A 23,586-nucleotide genomic window follows, 5' to 3' on the forward strand; every position below is an offset into this window, starting at 1 on the left:
GTAAGTAAGTAAGTAAGTAAGTAAGTAAGCAAGTAAGTAAAGTAAGTAAGTATGTAATATTTTGACATATACATCAGTCTGTAAAATACACATATAATATCCTTATAAAATAAGATGGATACAATTAATAGTAACTCCTAATTTTATATTTATATTTATGTAAGTGTGGGGGCACATGGTAGTGTAGTGGTTGAGGGGGCTATGCTACAAGCCAGAAGGTCGCGGGTTCAAGTCCCGATGAGGTCGTTGGATTTTTTTTCACTTGACCTAATCCTTCCAGCTGCACTAGGCCCTGGGGTTTACTCAATTAGTACCAGGAATTAATAATTTTCCTGGGGGAGTAAAGCGCGGCCGGCGCGTAAGGCCGACAACCTTACCGCCATCTTTGAGCCGATTTTCTAGATAGTGTGGGACTATGAAATGTAAAGAAGTTATGAGTCTGGTTCTAATTCTTACTCTGTAGAATAATTGGCTTTGGATGAAAATTCATAAGCATGCTATAAATATGCATGAAAAAATATTGGTGTAATGTAATTATTTGGCTCTGTATAGTATTATATTATTACACAGTGTCAGTAAATTGAGTGAGTAACCAGCAACTAATGGCCTGAGCTATGGTACAGTCAAATGTATTTCTTTGTCATTTAATTACAAATATATTTTGACGGTCCTTTTCACTTTAGGAGTTCTCCCTACAAATGGCATAAAATGAATGGACAAGGGGTTATACATCTGTGTGCCTATCCTTCAGACCTCTAAAGAGTGACAAGGAAAGGGACAAACACTAGCAATATGGCATGTCTTTTACAGTATACAGCACCTCAGGTTGAAGAAATACATGGAATGGATGTACATCAGTTACTAGCTGTCCGTATCTCTACCAATCACTCCTGCTGCACTGTTACAGTTTTAACCCCACATCCATTCCTCTGGCTGCAGACCCAAAATAACTTACTCATTACACTCCGCAGATTACAAAAAGTTTTCTTCTTCTCCAGTCATTACTTCTTTTACATTTTAACCCTCTTTATCCTTACTCCATCATTAATTTTCTTCTTTCCCCTTCCATAGTCTTCACTTTTTTTCCTTACTAACCTATTTCGCATTCTTCTCTCTTTACTTGCCCCTCCATATTTCTTCTTGTTCTTGTTCTTGTTCTTGTTCTTGTTCTTCTTCTTCATCCTCCTCCTCCTCCTCCTACCATCATTAAGTTTTTCTGTTCATTTTAAGTCATCTTCTTTACTTACTCATTCCTCACCTTCTCTTCTGCTTTCAGCTATTGTTCATTATTCTTCTCACTCTTGTATTTCTTTGTGTTCCTATCTTTAATAACCTTCTCCTACATCATACCACCACCACCACCACCACCACCACCATCATCGTCATAATCATCGCCGTCGTTATTTTTATTATTATTTGGCTCATTTTAGGTTCTTGGGAACAATGCCTCAACAGCAAACCTGTCCACCACTTTTTTGGTCACCTGATTGGTTACTGCTCCTTCAGTGCAGCCGATAATGAATCACTGTTTCTGGAAATCTACTGATGGGAACTCTTTGTGTTTGGTTCAGACAATCTCAGTATAAGTTTCATTGTGTTCTGACTTCTGCTTTAATACTATAGCTCTGACTATGGAAATTGACTCAGCATTTGGGATGAATGTTTGCAGGTGGTGATAAAGGGACTGCAATAATACTGGTGCAGCCTTAGCCCCAAAGCCTCACAACATGCTTGTCAACTGGATACTGCATTCTCATCTTCTTTAATGCAGTGCTTACGAATTTTCAGATCGATACATCGTTCATAAGTAGCTTGTGGCAACAATGAAAACCCTTTCTTTTCATTAGCAATAAAAGCATTTATTATCCAATAAGATAACGGGAAGGGCGGGGGGGATTTTAAAATGCAGGAGATTTGCTGACACTGACAAAGTACCAGAACACGGTTAAATATAACCCTATCATGTCTTGCTTCAAAGTGATGGATGAACAGCTCCCTGCTCTCAAGGCCATCCCTGTCACCCCACCTCCATTCTTAATTACGAAACATGGCGTATTGTCACACTTCTGAATCGTGGAAGGAAAGATGATTGTATAAAGCTATCACACTGAATTTCCGCATCAATAGATAACATTTTGTTGAAGATTCAAAAATGATTAATAGCCCTCTGCTACTAGGGTACCTGAAATTTCAACTCCATGGTAAAAAACAATAAGCCCGTCACATCCGAATGAATCATCACTGTCTAGCGCCTTACTGATAATTTACAGTAAGACCATAAAGCAGGCAGTGCCATAGGTGCTCAGGTGGTTAGCCGCCTACTTCCCACCGCGGTGACCCTAGTTCGATCTCCGCTCAAGTTATCTGTGATTTGTGGTGGAAAAAGTGTCACTGGAGCAGGTTTCCTCATAGTATTTCGGTTTCTCCTACCAATTTTTATTCCACCGATTGATCGATACTCATCTGTCATCCAGGGACGGTACAATTGGCAGAACAATGGCCGACGTACCTCACGAAACTTAAAAAAAGTACTTCTGCCACCATGAGATGAACGATATATGGACTAGCGATAAATTCATACAAAATATTGGTTGGAAAAACTAGCCCAAACTTTAGTATTTAAATACTGTAAAATGGATCCCGTTACTAAGAGCCGCGCCGGGAACGTATACATCGCACGTGTATAGGGAGAGTGGAGCTTCACTCACTTTTAACCTCGACACTAAATCAGTGAACATAACCTAGAAAATCACTAAACCGTGTAGCTCAAGACACTGGGGTGTCAAAGACGGGCAACAATTGCTGGAGCTTAGACCCTATAAAACAACAGCAATCCAGGCACGCCTTGCGTATGTAGGCTTTGTCCGATATCCTCGGGGACAGAATTATCAGCAGTGGTAACTGACCAGCACGTTCACCCGATCTTAATCCTCGTGATGTTTTCTTCTGTGGTTCTTTGAAGGTCAAAGTTCACAACAGTGACCCCCGAACGGAAGTACAAAAAGAACATATTCGTAGGGAAATTGAAAATATTCCTGGAGAACAGGTCCAAAAAATAAATTAGGACATCTTCCGCCTGTGAGTGGAATGTATACGTGTAGAGGGACAACATTTTCAACACCGCCTGTGATCTTGAATTGTAACTATGTTCATTATTCCGAATGTTGTCGGTCAGCAGGCATATTGATTCATCGGCAAAATTCATATGCACCTCGTTGTGGGCGGTGCACCGGTCGCCGTGAACCGATCAACAAAATTAAGGACCTCCCTATGTAACGTAGATTTGTAGGATAGATGAAAAATGAATTCGAAACGATATGAAAGGAAGTGGCCGTGGCCGTTCACTTAGAAATATACTGTTCCGTTTTTTTGGGGGGGGGGGCGGAGTCATTAACATCGACGGGTTTACTTGGTCAAATGATTGGTAAGAAAGGTGAAGCAGGTCAGTCTGCTGCGTGGCTTTGTGCAGAAGTACCCCCACCTCACTACTGCTTCCACCCGCATTCTCCCTCTCACGCACGCCTGTATGTAGCGAGAAACCTCAGTTAGGATATCCGCTGTCCCGACTGAGGTACGAATCGGGCACCTCCTGAGTAGGTATCTACAGCGTTACCTCCACTCCACCCGGCTTGCTTATTCCAAACTAGTCTCTATACTTCACTATCCTAGCATTACCATGTGACCTGTATGAACCCTAGGGTTTCTGTTCTCTGTAAGATCCTGCAGTTCGTCTCTTTAGGTCCAAAGCAAAGCTGACCCTGTTCGCAACAGGAAGACGTATGGGGAGGAGTGGAAGTATAGCTCCACGGATTTTTAACCTCGACACTAGATGGAGTTGAGTTACGAAATAATGCCACTGGCGATGATGATGATGATGATGATGACAAAAATGACGACAATGATGATCTGTTCATAATGTCGACAGCCGTGAGTCCTTCGATTCTCCTTGGACTCTGAATTGTATTATGTAAGAAGAGTAGCTAAGCAGTCATGTTTGACCTCTGCGGAAATTGCGAGCAGACTTCCATAATGGTTAAGTTATTGATTTACTTGTGGAATAAAATTCACCATCAAATGCCGGCAGACAAAGCAAGGAAGAATTGATTTCCTACGTCATTAATTCACTCACGGGCTCATTAAATAGCAATTATGGTCTCGCCGTCCTTTCATTCATAATTCAAAGAATGACAAAGAAACGTCAAGTGAAGAGTAACGACATCAAACCGGCAGCGTAAGGAAAAAGTTGCTTTATGAAGTAGACTATACGGTATGCAGAAATGCAGTATTATCTGTATCTAATATCTCAGTCGGGACAACGGCGGGCTACGGGCTGGACTGTCGGGGTTTGATTCCCTTCTCCATAGTGTCCAGACCTGCTATGTGGCTCATCCAGCGTCCTGTCCAATGGGTACCTGGGGGTAAAGCGGTCTGGGCCGTGATGCAGGCCACTCACCTCCATCTAGTGACGAAGGCAAGAATGCTGCAGCTGTACATCCACTCCCTATGTCTCTTCGTGGCTTTGCGCTTAATTGATTAAGCATAGGACAACTTTATGTTTCTTTACCGCAGTTCATTTAATCACGCATTCAGTGGTGGAGACTATGCGCCATCAAATAATGGGGTGAATAGTCAATAATGAATTAAAAACAATGAGTAAAAAATGTCGTGGCCTAATTTGAGGTAATATCCCAATATTTGTCACGAGAGACTGAGGAAAGCCATGAAAACATGATATGAACATCGGAATCAGTAGCAGCAGCATTATCCAAGCGGCCGCGACCATCGGTGTCTTCTACTATGGTGATAGCGCCGTCCAACAAAAATAGTTTCTGTTTCGTTAATATAGACTTTCTAAAATAGAGGCTGAGTCCACTTGGTACTGCGACCACTCCTTGGCCTACTGTGCCAGCCCCGGATGATAGCTGATGATGACGATGATTGTTGAGAAATCGATGGAATGAGAATTGGCAGGGGAAACCGAATTACTTGGAGGAAACCTGCCCCAGTGTTACTTTGTTCACCACAAATCCCACATTACCTGATCCGGGCTCGAACCTGGACCGCCGCGGTGGGAAGCCGGCGACTAATCGCCTGAACTATGTGGATCATCAGATGGAACACGTGACGCACAAAATGAAGGTGATAAACAGTTTCTGTTTCATTAATGTAAAAAAAAAAACAAAGAAACAAACGAACTTCGTGGCTTTAGTCCGCAAGCGAACTATACCGACCGCCGCTTTTCGGCGAAGTTAGTGCCAACTTTTGCGGATAGAGGGTGTCGCGTGGTCAGCGCAACGGATTCCCACGGCCGTTAATCTCGGTTTTCTAGACCGGGACGGCGTTATATCCCATAAGATATAATTCTTCACAGTCACAGCTGTCAGAACCTCAAATCCGACATAAGCTCTTTCAGTTTCATATGTGTTGGATGTTGCGCAAGGCGTAGGACAAGAATGCGGTGACCGCGCACAAGAGTTGTGTTCCATGAATCTTTGCAACATATGATATTTACAAAGTGACATATTACAAACCAATTACAAATTCCATCCGAAATATTAGTAACACAGCCATTGCGGAGTGATATTTTGCTATTCCTTCATGTTTGGTTTATGCAACGACACTTCAAGTAGCCCAGATTACATAGTGCCAAATTATAGGATGATTAATGACGACAACACGGAACTTGGAAGGGATGTGGAAGGAAGCCTTCGTGACGCAATTAGAAACAAACAAGTGATTTGTCTGGAAGGACTATGAAAACCGTTATTTATGCTAACCGGTGTCAGAGCCAAGCTTCGAACCTGAAGCTTCCCGAGATATTTGGTCTTGTTGGGTGTTACACCGCGTCGAAAATATAAAACGTTATCATGTTACGCATGAACCATTGCCTCCTTCTTCACGGTTACGCGTCATATTAATAACATTTTTTGCTAATTTATAGGTTATTGATTGTAACAATAGAAAAACCTTGAAAGGTGAAATTGGTGTTGGAACCTGCTATAGCATTATTTGTCTTCTGAATAATCCGTCCGAGAAAACAAAGTTTAGAAACACGGGCATTTATTTATCGACGCTTTCAATGTGTCAAAATGCATAGCACCATAATAACTCCGTGGCCTGTAGTCCTCAAACGAACTATACCAACTGAGTGACCGCCGCTTGTCAGAGAACTTAGTGCCAACTTTGGCGGATAGAGGGTGTCGAGTGGTTAGCACAACGGATCCCCATGGCCGTAAATCTCGGTTTTCTAGACCGGAGCCGCTATTTCCTTGAAATATCTCCTCAGTTATCCTCACGAGGCTGAGTGGACCCCGTTGCAGAACCGCTACTTATCAGAAAATCTGGTAGCGCCGGGAATCGAACCCGGAACCTCTAGATCTGTAGCCAGGAATTCTGACCACTAGACCCCAGAGGCCGTCATAGCGCCGTCATACGACGATGAATTACGAGGATGTGAGAGGAAGTGGTCGAGACCTAATCGGGGGCACTATCTTGTTATTTGTCTGAGGAGAAGGAGAGAACATGACACACCTTTGAACCATTAACTTCCCAAATATGAAGCAGGAACATCTAACCAATTGACAGCGACATCCGTGAACATAATATTTACATCCCTCAGAAACCATAACACATATTTATGTTTAACTCTTTATTAAGTCCGTCACAACACAACAGTACAGTGTTCAAGGCTAAATTTATGTTGTTAAAGGAGAGAAGCTGAAGCCGTTGAGCACCACTTTTCAAAAACAGATGAAGCGATTTTAGGTGTCTGTCCCAGTAACGTACTTAACTCGGTAATTAATTGTGACAATGAATGCCAATGCTGGGCATTAACGACGTAACGCGGGTTTTGCACGTAATTGAGCATTTAATAAGGAGATATTTGCGGTGCACATTTCCGATTTTGACTAATCGTTTGCTTCACCCATTTCAGCGTGACATCTCATATAGGCCCATTACAACTGCAGTGCGATCATCTGAGAGCTCCCCGCACACTGTTCAACCGCTCAGAACGAAGAGTTGGACACACGCAGCTCAGTGATGTGCCGGAAGCTCTCAGACAGTCATTCGGAACAAGATGGAAAGTCTAGAGCAAGTAATTTTTATACGTGAGAGTGGTCAATGGTGACCCAAACCCCGTGTGGAGGCTGGTTCGAATACCTCCACCGTAGCCCTGAAAATCGTAGGAGGCGAAGAAAAGGGAAGCCAGTGCCTTGGGTTATAACTTATAACCGGGCCACCCTGTTCCCGGGAAATATAAATACAGGGACCTGACCCTTCAGATTTAGGGAATCTCGAATTTGAGGCAGTAAAATATGTCACAAGTCCCGCGGGACTTGGAACCGAGAAAGACTGCGCTGGCGAGGACCAGCAGCAGTTGTAAACGACATACCTGTCCTCTCGCCAGAGAGGATGTTACGTAAGTACTATAACCGCAAATGTTCGGCTGAAAAAAAAATATGCTGCTCGTGATTCTCAAGGGGCTTATCGCCAAGACGAACTGGTTGCCGGTAAACCACCAGTCGTAAAGTTAACTCTGACTCTGGTAATCTAAGTTTCAACAGAAAATGGGGAAAATAAATACAAAGGACGAATTTACCCGAAAGGGAAGAAGATCCGGACGTCATGGAGTAGAGGGACGCCGAGTTAGGCACAGAGCCGTTGCTGCCCATGGAGTACTGAGACGCCGAGTTTGGGACTACCCACGTCTTGCCCACTGAGTAGCTGGACGCGGAACCAGGAACTACCCATTTACTTGTCCCCATGGTATAAGTGGAAGCCGAGTTAGGGACGACCCACGACTTGCTGCCCACAGAGTAGTGCGAAGCTGACGTCGGTAAAAGGACACCTCCTGCCGTCGCCCCACTCTGTTTCAGTCGGAGGATCTTGGCGCGGCAGATGACACAGCGGAGGGGCAGCAGACGCTGCGACACTGCCATCTGGATCGTCTTCACGAAGCATTTTCGGCACACGACCCGGTGGCCACAAGGGGATGTCTGCATGGTCGCTTTGGCGTTCACACATATCACGCACTGAAACCACGGAAAAAAATTGTTTCAATAAGCGATGCAGTAGTCCAGCCATACCATCTGCTGTGGAGGAAATACCACTACCTAATGCCAGAAGATCCAGACACCGCGGTATATATAAATTCTAGTTCGTACCTCAGAGGAAACACGTTATATCTCAGCTAGAAAACCCTACCTGTTAATGTCGTTTAGCGGGGAAGAGAGCTGTTTATTGTGAGAACCATACGAAACACACAAACACTCTCTGCGGGCAGAATGCAGAATTTTAGTTTGTTAAAGAAAGTGGAATATCTAGTAACCACTGTGCTTTAAGGGGTAGACTCAGAACAATTATTGTCTTTGAACTTTATACATCGTTCTGTTCTTTAATTAAGACACCGCGTTCCGGAGACTGGAGTAGACTTGACTAGGCTAACTATAAAAAATAAAAAATAAAAAGTGACGAAGGTAGGGACTAATTTTATCAATTGGGTCAGCTAAGTAAGATTTTACCCGAAGACGGAGACAGAATCCAGTCTCTGAAATGTTTTGTTTTAAACACAAAAGAACAGGAAGCTGGGTAGATTTATTCATCCTACTGTGGAGGAAATAACAGCGCCTAATTCAAGGCGATCCAATCACGACGATATAACCTATGCAAAAATAATATTACCAAGAAGTAGGTGAACTCCGTGGCCTGTAGTCTGCAAGCGAACTATACCGACTGAGCGACTGCCTTTTGTCGGCGAAATTAATGTCAACTTTAGCGGATAGAGGTTTTCGCGTGGTTTCATTCTTTTAGACCTGAGCCGTTATTTCCTTGAAATAGCCCCTCAATTATCCTCACGAAGCTGAGTGGACCCCGTTCCAGACCCACTACTTCTCAGAAAATCTGGTAGCGCCGGGAATCGAACCCGGGACCTCTGGATCTGTAGGCAGGAACTTTGACCAGTAGACCACTGAGGCGGTCCATATATCCATCATAACTTGACACAAATATTGTGTTCTTAACTGAAATAAAAGAAACAATCATAAACAAGGCTTGTACGAGATTATACTCAGAACAACCACACAAGATTTACGCAATATTATTGTTGGGTAATTTTATTTATTGTCTGTATATGCTACTCTTTTATCTCTGACCTTTCCACACGTAAGTCCATATAAACACACGATGACCTTTCTGCTAAAGCCGAAAGTCGCTCTCCCTCTCTCTCTCTCTCTAATTCTCAGGGGATTTTATGCATAATGTAGATTGCTTTTCCGAGTTTTCCGTATGCAGAATCCCACGCATGTGCATGAAGCATTTTTCTTTATGTAGAGATGAAAAGAGGGGAAAATGTTACGTTCGTCGTTAATTGGACATAAGAAAGGGTGAACACAGGAGAATGAAGAAAATTACTCTTCCCTCTGTTACTCTGAACAAACTAGTTAACTACTTCGCAAGTTGACTCAGCCTCGGCTGTCAGAACAGAAGACGTAAAGCTCGCCATGGAAGACAGCCAGACTTAGCTGCTTCCCGAAGTCACTGTTTCCTTAAGATACAGTCCAGTTTCATCTCACTGTTGTCATTGTTACTGTCATTTAAACTTCGAAACAATCGTACTTTATTCCAGATGACATTTGATACTTTATTTATTATTAATATGGTTAACAATAGCCGCGCCATAGATCAAGCGGTTAGTCGCTGGCTTCCCACTGCGGCAGCCAGGGTTCGATCCCGGGTCTGGTCAAGTGGGATTTGTGGTGGACAAAGTGGTGCTGGGGCAGGTTTTCTCCGAGTACTTCTGTTCCCCTGCCAATCTTCATACCACCAATTGCTTCACAATTACCCTCACCTATCATGTGGGGCGGGTACAACAGGCCAGAAGTGGCCGCAGTACAAGGGACTTAGTCCCACCCCACTAGCAATAAAGAAAATATTTTTAACAAATAAGTTAAAGGAGAATGAGGTGGGCAGGGTATGTAGCACGAATGGGGAGAAGAGGAATGCATATAGAATATTATATAGAATAATTATTTTTCTTCCGTCATGAACACCGTCCCTATACGTGTGCCTAATTGACATATAGAATATTCCATTTTGGGCCTTAGATATACGCTACAAAATAGTCTTTCGGCTAGGTAAGATCTAACAGCTGTGACGATGGTACATTAGTACAAATATTACGTTTCTGGACATTATCCATCGGCTTGTCTTTATCTAAACACCGTCCTGTTTATTCTTCAAAACACAGCGTTTCGGAGATTGGATTCTGTCTCCGTCTTCAGGCAAAAATTATACATTTGGGCCCAATCGATAGAACTAGTCCCTATCTTGGGCCTAAATAAGAAGGTTTTACCTGAAGACGGAGACAGAATCCAGTCTCCGAAACGTGTTTTGAACAATAAACAGGACGTTTTTTAGATAAAGACAAGCCGACGGATAATGTCCAGAAACGTAATATTTGTACCTTCGGCTAGATGTTCCAGCACAGAAAATCGCATATGCATATGTTTGGACTGTTCGGTAAAGACGCCATTTCTCTTGCAGACACTTCCTCTGTTAAGTTCTGAGTTCTGTTTTTGTGGGATAAGGTAAAAAAGTAAAGCTATCCATGTAACAGGCTGTGAAGGCCTATAGGATGGATGGATGGATGGATGGATAGATAGATAGATAGATAGATAGATAGATAGATAGATAGATAGATAGATACAGATAGATATAGATATGTAGGTAGGTAGATATATATACATAGATATAGACAGATAGATAGATAGGTAGATAGATAGATAGATAGATAGATAGATAGATAGATAGATAGATAGATAGATAGATAGATAGATAGACGTTGCATTGAATTCCCTTGTCATTCAAACGTCTCTAGCCATTCAAAAGAATAAACAAGTTTTATTCCAAAATCTGATCTTGTGAGTGGATCAGACTTCAATCTATGAAATTGATTTGGACTACGGTTATATGTAGGGCCGAATTGTATGGCTATTGGGAATCATAAATTGAAACAGATGTATAAGTGACTGTGGGCTGCTTTAAAGTAGCTATTCCATCATTATGTCAGGAGTGGCTGAAGAAAATCACGAAATTATTCCGTGAGAATAGCCCGTCGTGTGTCCTAAAACATAATAGGTGACCTGCCGAACATGAAACCAAAATGTACAACGACAGCTGATGATTTGATAAGAACAGATTTGGTCTTGCAGCAAATGAACATCAAGACAGGCGAGAGACACAAAGAAGACCACCTTTTATACAATATACGTAAAGAAGCTTGTCTTCACCGGTCTCTTTTACTTTCATCCCCAGCGGATCAATAAGAAACGTGGTTTTAGGAACCTCCCACGCACATAGGCTGCACTTACAGCTGAAGACCTAAAGTAGGCTTCACTGATTATGGCTCCCGCTTCGTATTCGAAAAGTCCTGAGTTCTATTCTTGGACCCCAAAAACCAGCTATTTTGACTGACGCTTTTCTTGAATTTACGAGTCTGCCTACAAAAATTCTGGGAAAGTATCTTAAAAGAGGCCACGACCAATCCCTACCCAATTCACCATTCATTACATACTATATAGCCCATGAAACTGACGCGGAGTCCGTAACTAACCTAAAACAAATCTATCGGGCTGCAGTTTTTAGAATTCCATTAACAATTTGCTGTTATCTCGTAACTGGTTTGCGTGGGGGGGAGGGGTTACTGTATTGCCGGCCGGTTCAATTTACTTGTAGGACAGAAACGTTGCCTCATCATCTCGTTAATTGGACCAGTCCAGCGAGGTTCTGTAAGCGGCGAGCAGAGGGAAGCTGCAAGTGCAGGTAGGGTGGGCCGAGCCTGCTCATGTCAGCAAAACAGAAATCGAGAATTGTAATTCAATTTAAATCCGGTCTAAATCCATTCAAATACTGAAATACGAAGGAATAAAATACCAACCGAGACATTATTATTCTTATTCTTATTATTTTAATTGCAAATTGGTTTTTACCCGGTGGCAGTGGTACTACAATAAGACACAACACAAATAACACACCACACTCAAACAAAACACAGCACACAAAACTACACAAACAATAAAGGGCACACTACACACAATGAATACAATGCAAATACAATTACAAACAAAAATACAATTCTATCAAAACAAATTATATGAGTGGAGGGAATGCAGACATAGGGAAATTGTGACGAACTGTGTGTGTAGTTCTGTCGGTCCTGCAGATATTGTGTCTGTGTGCTTTTATTTTGTGTTTGTGCTGACCTGTGCGCAGCTAGAGGTCTTGCTGCGGGCTGATCCCCCGTCAAAGGAGTCCTATCGAGTGTGTGAAAAGAACAAGAAGCTGAAAAAGCGGCCAAGGTCCAACAAAGGGCTCTAGAGCCATAGATAGATAGGTATAGGTGTAAAATTGACAATCGGATACACACACATACAGAACATGGGGATAAAACCGTAGTCATTTTCTTGGGAAAGAAAATGAAGGCCGAGAACTGTCCGTCGTACAAGATATCGGAACATGCAAGATATTGCTATCACTGCGACTTTCATTTAAATCGTTCTTCGAAAACGTGCGTAGTAAACAAAACAGAAGGAAAATAATTTGCGCCTCATTGCAGTTTAATATCTTTACTGTTGATCAGCTTTGACAACAACAGAATTTGCGACCCCAGAATGTGTCCTACTGTTCTATATAAAAAAAACAAACCCCGTGGCCTGTAGTCCGCAAGCGAACTATACCGACCGAGCGACCGCTGCTTGTCACCGAAGATAGTGCAAACTTTAGCGGATAGAGGGTGTGACGTAGTCAGCACAACTAATCCCCACGGCCGTTAATTTCGGTTTTCTAGACCGGAGCCGCTATTTCCTTGAAATAGCTCTTCAATTATCCTCACGAGGCTGAGTGGACCCCGGTTCAGACCAACTATTCAGAAAATCTGTTAGCGCGGGGAATCAAACCCGGGACCTCTGACCTACTTGTCTGTACTCTTGTTCATCTACGCCAGCAACATGTTTTTTTAATAAAAAGTGCAAGGAATAATGAATTAATCCATCTTCTTCCCTCTTGCGCAGTCTCATTTGTTTTCTTCGATTCCCTGTATCTGTACATCTGCCTTCCTGGGCACCTTACTTTCAAACTTGAAGATGGACGCAGCAGGTTCGTCCAAAGCGTTAGCTAACTTCTACCAAAATATATAGCAGCGCATTTCAGAAAACATTAATATTGGAAATTAATGAAGACTGCAATCTGAGAAGGAAAACATTCGGAAAATCTGTGTATGTCTCCTGCGAGTTGAATACAACTTCCAATTTGATTATACGTCTCTTGCTTATTAAGTTTTCTATATTGCCCCTCAGTTTCTTTCCCATTTGTTCCCTATGAAGAGAACGCTAATTTCAAAACTTTTTCCTTCAAAATAAATTGATGTCATTTGGTGCACTTTAATATTCCTGGAAATTTGTCAGGAGAGAAATACGTTCTACTATACTCAAACTCACAGGCGTAAAGTAAAAATGTAAAGCTATCCCTGTAACAGGCCGTGGAGGCCCATAGGGTTGTGAGACGTCGAGGTTCCCACATTTTATAGACAATCGGCTCACAGATGGCGGTAAGGTTGTCAGCCTTGAGCGCCGGCCGCCCTTTAACCTCAGGAAGATTCCTGGTACTCATTTCTGTTGGAGGCTGAGTCGACCCCAGGGATATATTGTAGCTGGAAGGACTAGGTCAATTGAAAACTCCAATGTCCTCATCGAGAATCGAACCCGCGACCTTCAAGCTTGTAGCATAGTGCCTCAAGCAACTACGCTACCTCGTGCCTCACTCACAGGCGTATAAGATGAAAACACTTGGCTTTAAAACACGGTTATGTGACTAATCTGAGCATTAAAATTTTTACGTTTTATCCACACAGTATGTGGCGCATAATAAGTAGCGATTATTAACCAACTGCTCTTTATGATGCAGATGAAGCGCCTTCCCTGTGGGTAGAAACTTCATTTTTATATTGTATGTAATTCATGCATCGCGCAGTTAAAAAGAAAGAAGAGAAAAAATAGTTTAATATGAAGTTTCGTGTTTTATGATACTCTGAGTGTGCTGTCGAGTTGTACATGGAAGTGCAAGTCGAAACGGAGGACGTGATGGAACAATTGAGTTGGTGTTGTGCGACGACGGGGGCTTCCAAGCGAAATTGAATCCACAGGGAAATTGAAAAAAAAAAAAAGAAAAGAGAAAGATTCCCTACAACCCACATGAACTTCTGTCTCGTTACATGAAGCACTCTCCTGGAACGAACTGCTGGGGTGCAACACTCGGCGATTCATGGCAGGGTGTCGAGTAAGCGACAACAGTCTGCAGAAAAGTGTGTCAGTTTTTTTTTAAAGTAACATGTAATGGCGTTCTTAGCATATCTTCTGGGATATATCACCATCTAATTCATGTTGCTTCCGTCTTCAGGGTAGAAGAATAGGCCGTTTCACACTTGTTTCTTGCTCGGTTTATTCTTCGTTCCTGAAGATGGAGGTGACATGTTCGTCAGAAACGTTGGATCACTTTCAACGGACTACACGGCGGTATGTCCTAGAAGATCATACCCTTCCTAACCACTGCTGTGAGAGGCCGTAGCCTATTTTAAACTACTAAAAGGGAATTTCTTCTATATAACTTTTAAAATTTCAATTGCTATCTCACAGGAAACAAGAAGCCGGTATAGTGTAGTCCAGCTACGGGCTGGAAGACCGAGGGGTCGATTTCGAGTCCCGGTAGGGTCAAGCAATTTCTCTTCTCCATGTCGTCCAGACCGGCTCTGGGGTACACCCAACCTCCTATCCAATGGGTACCGGGGGCTCTTTCCCCGGGGGTAAAGCGGCAGCGGCGTGAAGCTGACCACTCATCTTCAGCTATTGCCGAGGTCAAGAAAATATGGATCTGTACATCCACTCCCCCATACGCCTTCATGGCGTAGTGCTTAATTAGTTAAGCACAGGGACAAACTTTACCTCTTTTACCTTTTACACTGCATTTAAATTATTAAAATAAACTGATTAAAGCTGTTTAGCTAAATAAATTACCTTGATTCTAAAAATCACAGTAAATATATAAATATGATTTATTGGCAAAATTTGGGTTTCTTTATATGCTAATATAAGAGTGGATTAAGAAAAATCACGAAACCTCTGACTCTATCCGAGTCGGTTTTGATCCCACGATCTTCTGAGTACGTAGAGGTGGAGATGTAACAAGAGGTGGAGAAAACTAATGCGTTTATGACGTACAACTTGAATTCAAGTAACGATTCTCCACTCAACTGCCCCTGTTCTTTCTCACTTTGAAAGAAGACTGTATTTCATTTCCTTGATTTATTTAAAGGGTGAATCGTTTAGACGAATTATCATAAACGTTTTGCTTATCCACAGCTGGGCTCTATCCTTCTCTCCGCTTTATTGGGGCATGTTCATTTCTTTCCCGCCGGGACATTTACTCGTATATCAACCACGCCAGAATTGTTTCCGCATCAGTGATCACAATTTCCTTCTTCACGGCTCCAGACTTCATTTTTAAGCACCACGCAATATCGTGAATGCATTCAGACATTAAGGGCAAAAAGTTGAAGTTGAATTTGTAGGTTACCTTTCACTGAACACTGGCGTTACAGTGGTAACCATTTTGGATTATTACTCAGGAGATCACGTTCTCAAATGTCGTCCCTAAGACCAGACATTCTTACTTAGGCTATTCATGGATTTCTTCTGCAAAAAAAAAAAAAATCTCCGTGTCTTTAGTCCGCGAGCGAACTATACCGATCGAGCGACCGCCGCTTATCTGCGAAGTGAGTGTCACCTGTAGCAGATAGAGGGTGTCACCTGGTTAGCGGAACGGATCCCCACGGCCGTTAATCTCGGTTTTCTAGACCGGAGCTGCTACTTTTCCATTCAAGTAGCTTCTCAGTTATCCTCACGAGGCTGAGTGGACCCCGTTCCAGACCCACTACTTCTCAAAAAACCTGGTAGCGCCGGGAATGGAAGCCGGGACCTCTAGATGTGTAGCCAGGAACTCTGACCACTAGACAACAATATCACAGTAGTACATTTAGACTTCTGTCCTTATTTACTAATCATCGGATTACTCAACAGCACGTAATTTTAGCAATTAAAAGCGTTGGTAAATACGGCAATAAGTTAAGGTAAGGTTTTCCCTGTGCTTAATTAATTAATATTTATAAGATTTTAGGTCCTCACTGTTGTGAATATTAAAAATAAGGGCTTATGGTGTGTGAAGCCGTATAGTCTGGTAGATAAGTACCGTTGTTTCGGAAGAACGCGCCACCTTATTTTGCAGTACAGATGATGGCTGAAGCAGGTGCCTATCTATGAAACTACAAGGTGTCACAGCCCTGTACACCATAATCTTAACACAATACATACTGCAAGAAATTACATTTTCATTTTCAATTGATTATTAGGTAAAAGAAAAGTTAAGGTAAAGGTACCCCTGTAACAGGACATGGTGGCCCATAGGGTTGTGAGACGTTGAGGCTCCTACATTATCTAGACAATGGGCTCACAGATGGCGGTAAGGTTGTAAGCCTTACGCGCCGGCCACTCTTTGCCCCCCCCCCTCAGGAAGATTCCTTGTACTCATTTATGTTAGAGGCTGAGTCTACCCCAGAACCATAGTGCGGCTGGAAGGATTACTTGAATTGAAAAATTTAGCTGATCGGGACTCGAACCCGCGACCTTCCGGGTTGTAGCACAGTGCCTCAACCAACTACGCTACCGCGTTCCCCGTATCGATTCACTCATTCACTTATGGAGCTGAGCCTTTCTTGATAAGCTGCTAACTTTGCAGCTACTCAAGAATTTCCTAGCATTTTCTGGAACCCCAACGTTCATTACCGTGTTCACAAGAGCACTCCACTGGTCCCTATCCTGAGCCAGATCAATCCACTCCATACCATACCATCCTATCTCTATAAGATCCATTTTAATATTCTCCAGCCACCTACGCCTTGGTCTTCCCAGTGGTCTTTTTCCTTCTGGCTTTCCCACCAATGTCCTATATGCATTCCTCGTCTCCCCACTCGTGCTACATGCCCTGCCCAACTCATCCTCATTGCCTCCTATCGACTATTAGACTTATATTTATTTTACTCAGATATTATTAAAATGTTATGTAGTGTAAAATAGGAGAATGATTTGTAATGAGTAATTAGGAGAGATAAAAGAAGCGGCCCTGACCTGTTTTAAATTTACATAATTCCAAAAAGCGAATAGACTGGTAGCATCTATATATTTCGCCTACACTGTTCTTGCTCTCCATACCAGACCGCGCTAGGTGATATGTGACGTGCCTGAAGCCATCTTGCTTCTACGTAAGACCCAGCGCATCTTCATTTCTTTCGGTAGAAAAAACCTGTCACTTATTTACGTGGATATACGTCAGAGGAAAATTGCATTTGCTTCACAGTTTATTACCCGACATCTTTATGTATGGAATTCTCTCCTTCGAGCAAGGAAGGCGCTTTTGTACACAGCGCCAATGCGCTCCTTGCAGGAGACAGCAGGGCACACTGTGCACCCTCTTGGCTCAGTTGTGCCTCATGGAACGCTTCTCTCCAACTGGAAAATTTGTACTGCATTCCCCAAAACATAAAGTAGACCGCTTTTGTAGTCTAGTGGTCAGAGTTCCTGGCTACAGATCCAGAGGTCCCGGGTTCGACTCCCGGCGCTACCAGATTTTCTGAGAAGTAGTGGGTCTGAAACGGCGTCCACTCAGTCTCATCAGGATAACTGAGCAGCTACTTAAATGGAAAAGTAGCGGTTCTGGTCTAGAAAACCGAGATTAACGGCCGTGGGAATTCGTTGCGCTGACCACGCGACATCCTCTATCTGCAAAAGCTGGCACTAACTTCGCCGACAAGCGGCGGTCGCTCGGTCCGTATAGTTCCTTTGCGGACTAAAAGCCAGGGCTTTTGTTGATAAAAAGTATTGATCTTCGAGATGAGTTAGTGCAGTCGGTATAGCGACTGGCTGCGGGCTGGGCGTCCGAGGGGTCGGAGTTCGCGTTCCGTTAGAGGCAAAATTTCTTCTCCTTTCCACTGTCATCAAGACTGGTTCTGGGGCCCACACAGCGTCCTATACAACAGGTAAGCGGGACTCGTTCTTCGGGGGTAGGGCGGTCGAGGTGTGAAGCTGACCATTTACCTCCAACTAGTGCCAAGGTCAAGAGTACATGGATGTATACATCCAATTCCCCATACGTCTTCCTGGCGTGGTCCTTAATTAGTTAAGCACAAGTACAATTTTACCTTTTCTCTTTTGCCTTGAATGTCTTAGGATATCATTCAAGACCAGAGTCTGATATTTTGCCGTTACGTAATAGTTACGAACAGAGCCAGAAGATGGCTTGAATAGAGGGCAGTGAGCGAACCATGCGTTTCAGTCGATATTATGTTCTGGAACGTTTCACAAACAACTTAACTGGATGTTCAGTAAAATCGTCATTTCGAAGTGTCCCTAAGGGCGTTAATAGTGTGATGGTGGATAATAGGGGAGTTCTCTGTGGAAAGAATAGCTAGAAATAGGAACTGCCGCGTTTCCTATTGAAATTTCAGGAGCTTTATGCTGGTCGCTTTGTTAAGAAAGAGCAGTAAGTTCAGAAGACAGTGTTGAAATTATTCTGTTGTTTGAACATGATTTATTAATAATCGTAAGGGGGGATATTCGATTGATTATAGTTGGAACACTGTCGAAAGAAAACTTCTCTGTGGAACACACCAAAACTAGCAGAACTAGGTGAAGAAAGTAGAAATTTATCCAACAGTGGAAAAGCTCTAGAGAAGAAACCGTTTGAGATACTTGAAAGAAGACAGCAGAATAATATTAAAAAGGGTTTGAAGATGTGAACTGAATTGAAAGAAACCACGATGGGCTGAAATAGCCAGATACTGTACTGCATTCGGAAACATCACGACAAAAAAAAATCTTACAGATCTAAGCAAGAAAAGAAAGGAGGACGCCGTAACTTTAAATTAATAGTTGTTTTTAATTCAATCAAACTCTCATTATAACCCATAAAGCGCAGAACAAACAAAAACTAGGTGGATGGATACGAGGTTTTCACTACGGTGACGATGAAGAGTTCTGTCTTCTGGGATTTAACGCCGTGTAGTTCGGTAAAAAGTCAATCGACAGCGACTTCGAGGCAGAGCTTGCTACCTGATTCATGCTGATTTCTTGCCTCACTTTTCCTTCAACCCTGAATATGTTTCAGCAAAACGTCTGTTGTTTTTAACCGGACTACACGGTATTATAATCCCAGAAGACAGAACCCTTCATAAACACCGGTGGAAGAACCTCAAATCCTACCGTGTCGGAATGTCAGGATTTTTACCTTACCTGATTTCTTCATAATAATTTTCCGAAATAGGTCATTCGTGTTCTCCTTTTACCTCGTGATATAGTCTTTGACGTCAAAGGACTTAAAAATAACAACGCAGGGCTACTCTTTTACTGTTTTCTACCTGAATGCGTAACTTTTCCAGTCGTTGAACATCTCGAAGACCTGCACGACTCAGCAGTCTGGAGTTTCCAGCACTCGATCTTGTAACAAATTAATAAACGCGCTAATGAAAATCCGAAGATGCTGTCAAAATATACATCCAAGCGATTTTTACTCGTACAGTAAAGAGCCACACGCTTAAAGAATCAGGGTAAGCAACACGACTGGTCGCCACAAAAAGTGAGTGTTCTAATCTGCTGACGATGATCATTCAGGTCAATTATTGGGGTGCTTGCCTATTACAGGCACACAACAAAACGCATAAAAATATAAAGAGAATAAAAAATAAAGAAGGGAAAAGGAGGAAAAAATAAAACTTTAAGTAGAATTATATAATTGGAATCACTCTTTCAGAGAAACCGTATCCCTATTAAAAACATAAAGGACAGCAACAGGCTATTTCCAACGTTGGCATGCCTGATTGAAGGACTCGACTTTAGTAAAAACGAAAAAGTCCCTAACCAATTTACTGCGTGTTCGGGGTTCAACTTCCGGCAGGAAGCAAAAGATTTTTCTCTTTTTCACGGTGTTCAGACCGGCTCTGGGGCCCAAGCAGCCTCCTAATTCAAATGGCACCGGGGCTAGAGCGGATGGGGCGTGAGGCTGACAATTCACCTCCATATAGTGACGAAGTAAGAGAATGGTGGAGAGATACGTCCAGTCTCCCACACGTCTTCCTTGTGTGGTAATGCTAAAGTAAACATGTAAATTTGTCCCTGTGCTTAACTAATTAAGCATTACGCTATGAAGGCGTATGGGGGAGTGGATGTATAGATCCACATTTTCTTGACCTCGGCACTAGTTTGAGGTGACTGGTCAGTTTCACATCCCTGCTGCTTTACCCCCAGGGGAAAAGCCCTCGGTATCCATTGAACAGGAGGTTGGGTGCACACCAGAGCTGGTCTGGACGACGTGGAGAAGATAAAATTCTTGACCCTACTGGGACTCGAACCCGACCCCTCGTTCGTCCAGCCCGTAGCCAGTCGCTATACCGACTACGCTATCCCGGCATTCGTGGTGTGGTGCTTAATTAATTAAGCACAGGGACAATTTTAACTTATGGGAATGTTTATTAATGATGGAAATATAGAGTCGGCTCTCTGGATGTATTAATATTTTATATTTTCAAGAACTGACAGTGAAAGCATTCACGGAAATTTCAAGTTCCGTCAAGACAAAAAGCGTCCAGTCCAGTCCAGTCCAGTCCAGTCTAGCAAATTGCTGCTGACCCTCTCTAGCACAGTCATTCTTGGTTTCGGGACCGGAAGAGTAAAAGTGGTGGAGTATTTAACCAGGTAAGGGTCGTGAGTGTGTCAAGACGGTGCAACAACTTTCAGATCATCAGCATGCTCTTCTGAAGGACACAAAAATGTTCTACTTCCCTGCACGGGCATCCCTTCGCGCGCAGCTCAGTTTCCACGACTGAAAAGTCTGACTGTACTCGTATAAGGTAGTAGATGGTATGAATGAAATGTCTCGCGTGGTCTCGCCAATGTCGAGCGTACTGCCTACATCCAAGGTGCCCACTTCATTTTCTGCTCATGGAAGCGGAAATAATAGACTAGTCAGTGAACCAGATTCACTCTACTATTGTTTGCGGCCGCAGCACACAGCTACGAGGCGTGCATTTATGTAGGGTAGAAGGCACAAACCGAGATGAGCCAAAAACAAATCGATTTGAGGACATGCAAACACAGTTTCGTGTTGACCTCCTTGTACAGCAAAAAATTATGAAACAATTTCTGTTAACCAATCCTGTGATTACGGTATCAGATGGAATACTTGTTATACTAATGTAAAAGATTCTACTAATTGTCCTATTGCGTTTCACTATTCGGTTTCTGGTAGGAACGTCACTATGCTTGAAGGACATGAAAAGTTACTGAGCTTTCATCGAAAAAAAAAAGAGAGAATGAAACGGAACAGAAAAAAAAAATCTATTTATGGCTCTACAGCCATTTTCCTATTTATACACAGTCTATAGGACTCCTTGGCGGGGGATCAGCCTGTCGCAAGGCCGATACTTACACACAGAACAATACAAACACAGAATAAATGCACACAGACATCCATGCCTCGAGTTGGAATTCGAACCCGTGACCTCAAAGTTTGAGCGAGCAAAGACGGTTCATGCCTCAGACCGCGCGGCCACTGGGATCGGCAGAGAAATAAAAGCAGATTTACAAAGGAGAACAAATAATAAATAAGAGAAGGAGGAAGAGTACATGTGTTACTTAAATCGTTTTACAAAACACTTCTCAGAATCTGTCACTGTAAATCAATATTTGTTTTTACTGCACACTGACAATTCGCTTGGCAGCATGACGCAATATTCACGCAACAATACACGAATGAATAAAAATGCACATTATTTTGATATAGTTTTTATTAAATAAACTTAGGCTAATTTACCGCAAAGTTAGGCTAACTTAATTTTAAGACCACGTTAGATATAAATTTAGAACAAACCATAATTTTGATCAAGTATATAACTTTAACACTTTAAGGGTTTAACTTTGAATTTTAATTAATTTTATTATATTTATTTTAACCTAGTATATAAGCACATATTACAAGGTGCGTGCGTTTAGCGCTAGTCTACATTCGTCTAAAATGGATTCACTGTGAATGGTGACAACAGATCACAGTGTGGATCCATGGTGAGACAATTTAAGAACTTTGTTTTATTTTTCTTTCAACGCCTGATGATGATCTAAAAATGTCGAAACATGTAGCATCACCTTTACATAATACAAAATAGTGATAAGACAGTATCTACGTTTATCTTCATTTGAAGATATTTACGTTGGATCGAGGGACCAATTTACCCTTTTATCTAATATACAACAGGATGCAAACCATGAAGATTACAATTTACAAAACAGAGGGATATCAACCAAATAATCTGTTTGATAGATTAACTCTTTGAAATGTCACGGGGGCCGATATGAGTTGTCTACAGGTAAAACCTATCCTTGTAACAGGTCATCGAGGCCCATAGGGTCGTGAGACGTCGAGGCTCCCACATTTTTTAGTCAATCATCACACAGATGGCGGTGAGGTTGTCACCTTACGCGCCGACCGTCCTTTACCCCCAGAAAGATTCCTGGTACTCACTTCTGTTAGAACCTCTAACAGAAATGAGAATATCTTACTGGGGGGGGGGGNAAGACTAACAGCCTCACCGCCATCTATGAGCCGGTTGTCTAGAAAATATGGGAGCCTCGACGTCTCACAACCCTATGGGCCTCGATGGCCTGTACAAGGATAGCTTTACATTTTACCTTACTATATCCATCAGTTCAGTAGGTGAATCTGCCAACATGTCTGTCCGTCCTTCTGTCATCAACTGTCATCATTTTAATGACAAATTCTTACTTAAGAGAGTCTCTTGGAACCTTTTCTTCCCTCCGTTTCTTCGTTCCCCTTCTTTCCACCAAGCCAGCAGTGAATGTGTTTTTTTTTCCTTGGCACTACAGCCCCAGTGGGCCTAGGCCTACCTCCATGAACTTCTCCGTTCACTTCGGTTTTTCTAGATCTTACACATTCGGTAGGACTCCTTGTGGGGGGGTGATCAGCTCGTCTCAAGGCCTCTACCTGTAGCCAAACGCAGAAAAACGCACACAAACATCCATATCCTGAGTGGGATTCGAACCCACGATCTCGGCTTCCGAGCGAGCGAAGACAGTGCATGCCTTAGACCGCTCGGCTACCGTGACCGGCAGTGAATGTGTTACTTGTGTGATTAGAATGTAAACGCGCGAGGTCCAAGTACATCCTATATAAATAATGAAATACATTTCAGCATGTCATGAGCCTGGATAGTGACTGGCTACGGACTGGACGACCGAGGGATTGGAGTTCGAGTCCCGGTAGAGTCAAGAAGTTTCTCTTCTCCACGTAGTCCGGACCGGCTATGGGGTCCAGCCAGCCTCCTATCAAATTGGGTATCGGTGGATCTTTCCCCGGGGGTAAAGCAGCCGGTGCGTGAAGGTGACTACTCACCTCCAACTAATGCCGAGTTCAAAAAAA

The 23,586-nt window shown here is 42.7% G+C and overlaps 1 protein-coding gene across 3 annotated transcripts in view; it reads right to left on the reverse strand.

Annotated features, from left to right (window-relative positions):
• LOC111867186 (nucleolar protein 58) overlaps positions 1 to 23,586 on the reverse strand; it is a gene marked incomplete at its 3' end in the record, with an annotated part of 50,016 nt that overhangs the window by 6,717 nt on the left and 19,713 nt on the right. For all 3 annotated transcript variants that reach the window (XM_033752583.1, XM_033752582.1, XM_033752584.1), the window contains 1 exon segment: positions 7,601 to 8,033. In XM_033752583.1, coding sequence (XP_033608474.1) covers positions 7,601 to 8,003 — 403 coding nt within the window. In that variant the 5' untranslated portion in view covers positions 8,004 to 8,033.

The sequence above is a fragment of the Cryptotermes secundus genome, unplaced genomic scaffold, assembly GCF_002891405.2.
Source record: "Cryptotermes secundus unplaced genomic scaffold, Csec_1.0 scaffold518, whole genome shotgun sequence".
Lineage (NCBI taxonomy): Eukaryota > Metazoa > Arthropoda > Insecta > Blattodea > Kalotermitidae > Cryptotermes > Cryptotermes secundus.